The sequence below is a fragment of the Microtus oregoni genome, unplaced genomic scaffold (assembly GCF_018167655.1).
Source record: "Microtus oregoni isolate MIOR12 unplaced genomic scaffold, Mior012 000019F_ref0000042, whole genome shotgun sequence".
NCBI lineage: Eukaryota > Metazoa > Chordata > Mammalia > Rodentia > Cricetidae > Microtus > Microtus oregoni.
The window spans coordinates 18,569,929-18,571,440 of NW_024543078.1; the positions used below are offsets into that span (position 1 = coordinate 18,569,929).

General features: G+C 50.3%; 1 protein-coding gene across 1 annotated transcript; it reads right to left on the reverse strand.

Annotated features, from left to right (window-relative positions):
* Nucleotides 1-513: 513 nt before the first annotated feature.
* LOC121459915 (60S ribosomal protein L29-like) lies at nucleotides 514-991 on the reverse strand. Its single transcript, XM_041670008.1, has one exon. The coding sequence runs from the start codon at nucleotides 976-978 to the stop codon at nucleotides 532-534; it is 447 nt and encodes a 148-aa protein (XP_041525942.1). The 5' UTR covers nucleotides 979-991; the 3' UTR covers nucleotides 514-531.
* Nucleotides 992-1,512: the final 521 nt, after the last annotated feature.

Genomic DNA, 1,512 nt, shown 5'->3' on the forward strand with positions numbered 1-1,512 from the left:
CACCTCCTCCTATTTCCCTCCCCCTCCCCCAATCAAGTTCCCCTCCCTTGTCAGCCCAGTGGGAAGTCCAAGGACTGCCCACCTCCATCCAGGTCTAGTAAGGTGAGCATCCAAACTGCCTAGGCTCCCACAAAGCCAGTACGTGCAGTAGAATCAAAAACCCACTGCCATTGTTCTTGAGTTCTCAGTAGTCCTCATTGTCCGCTATGTTCAGAGAGTCCGGTTTTATCCCAGGTTTTTTCAGACCCAGGCCAGCTGGCCTTGGTGAGTTCCCGATAGAACATCCCCATTGTCTCAGTGTGTGGGTGCACCCCTCGTGGTCCTGAGTTCCATGCTCGTACTCTCTCTCCTTCTGCTCCTGATTTGGACCTTGAGATTTCTGTCCAGTGCTCCAAATTGGGCCATTTTTTTTTAACAGAACTTGCCTCAAGTTTATTTGTAAAAACAGCATAAGGTCCTGAACATCTGCAAATACTGTGTAGGTGTTCACACCAGTCCATCTGTCTTCACATTGGCAGACTGAGACCTTTTTTATGGGGCCTTCACAGGGGTCTGGGCACCTTTGGGAGCCTGAGCTGCAGCTGAGACCTCTGCCTTGGCTTGAACCTTGGGCTTTGTTTTTTGGAGCCTACAACCCCTGGTCATGTAGCTTCTAATCCATTTCCCAAGCTTGGGGTGAGCAATTAAAGCCAGGCGGGTGAGTTTGTGGCTGGAGCCCTTTGGCACCTTGGGCTTCACCACCTGGGGCTTCACCTGGGCCTTGATGGCCTCCACACGTGCACTCATGGCCTTTGCATTATTTGCCTGCATCTTCTTCAGGCCTTTCTTGTTGTGCTTCTTGGCAAAGCGCATGGTCCTCAGGAACTTGGGGTCAACCCCCTTGAGAGATTCGTATCTTTGTGACCAGGATTTCTTGATGCCGTTTCTGTGCCATTTCCGGGACTGGTTGTGTGTGGTGTGGTTCTTGGACTTGGCCATGGCTGGACGGTAATCGGTGGCTCCCGAAGTGCCTGCGACTGGAAGAGAAAGAGACTTCCCATCCATTTTTAAACATAACTTGCCGAGTCTAATTAGTGCTACCCATAAGGATGTAGGTATGAGACCATACATCCAACTGTCAACAGCTCCTCACCGAGGAATGGGAGCTCATGGACCCCCTCCCTCATCCATGCACTGGAATGTTGATTGGCTTGGCCTTGCATGGGTCTTGTGCAGGCAACCACAGCTGTTGTTCATTCATGAGCACAACAGTTCTGTCATGTCCCTAAACAAACTTTCAAAACTGCAGTCCAGTCAAGAGCTAACCCTCTCTATGGAAAAATGAGCTTACTCGGGATCAAGGATGATGGTTAGTGGTGAAAGGAGGTGTGGAGTTGACTGGATGCTGGAGTCTCTAATCTAGTGCTGGCCAACCGTGAGCATGTCTTTAGTCAAAGAAGGTAGTAATTCTGTCCAGAGTCAGAGGAAGTAGCTGGGAAGAACACACACACACAACCAGGTCACAAGTGGAAC

Excerpts from the sequence above, each read along its gene's own strand:
- LOC121459915 (XM_041670008.1), bottom strand. The coding sequence starts at position 978 with ATGGCCAAGTCCAAGAACCACACCACACACAACCAGTCCCGGAAATGG.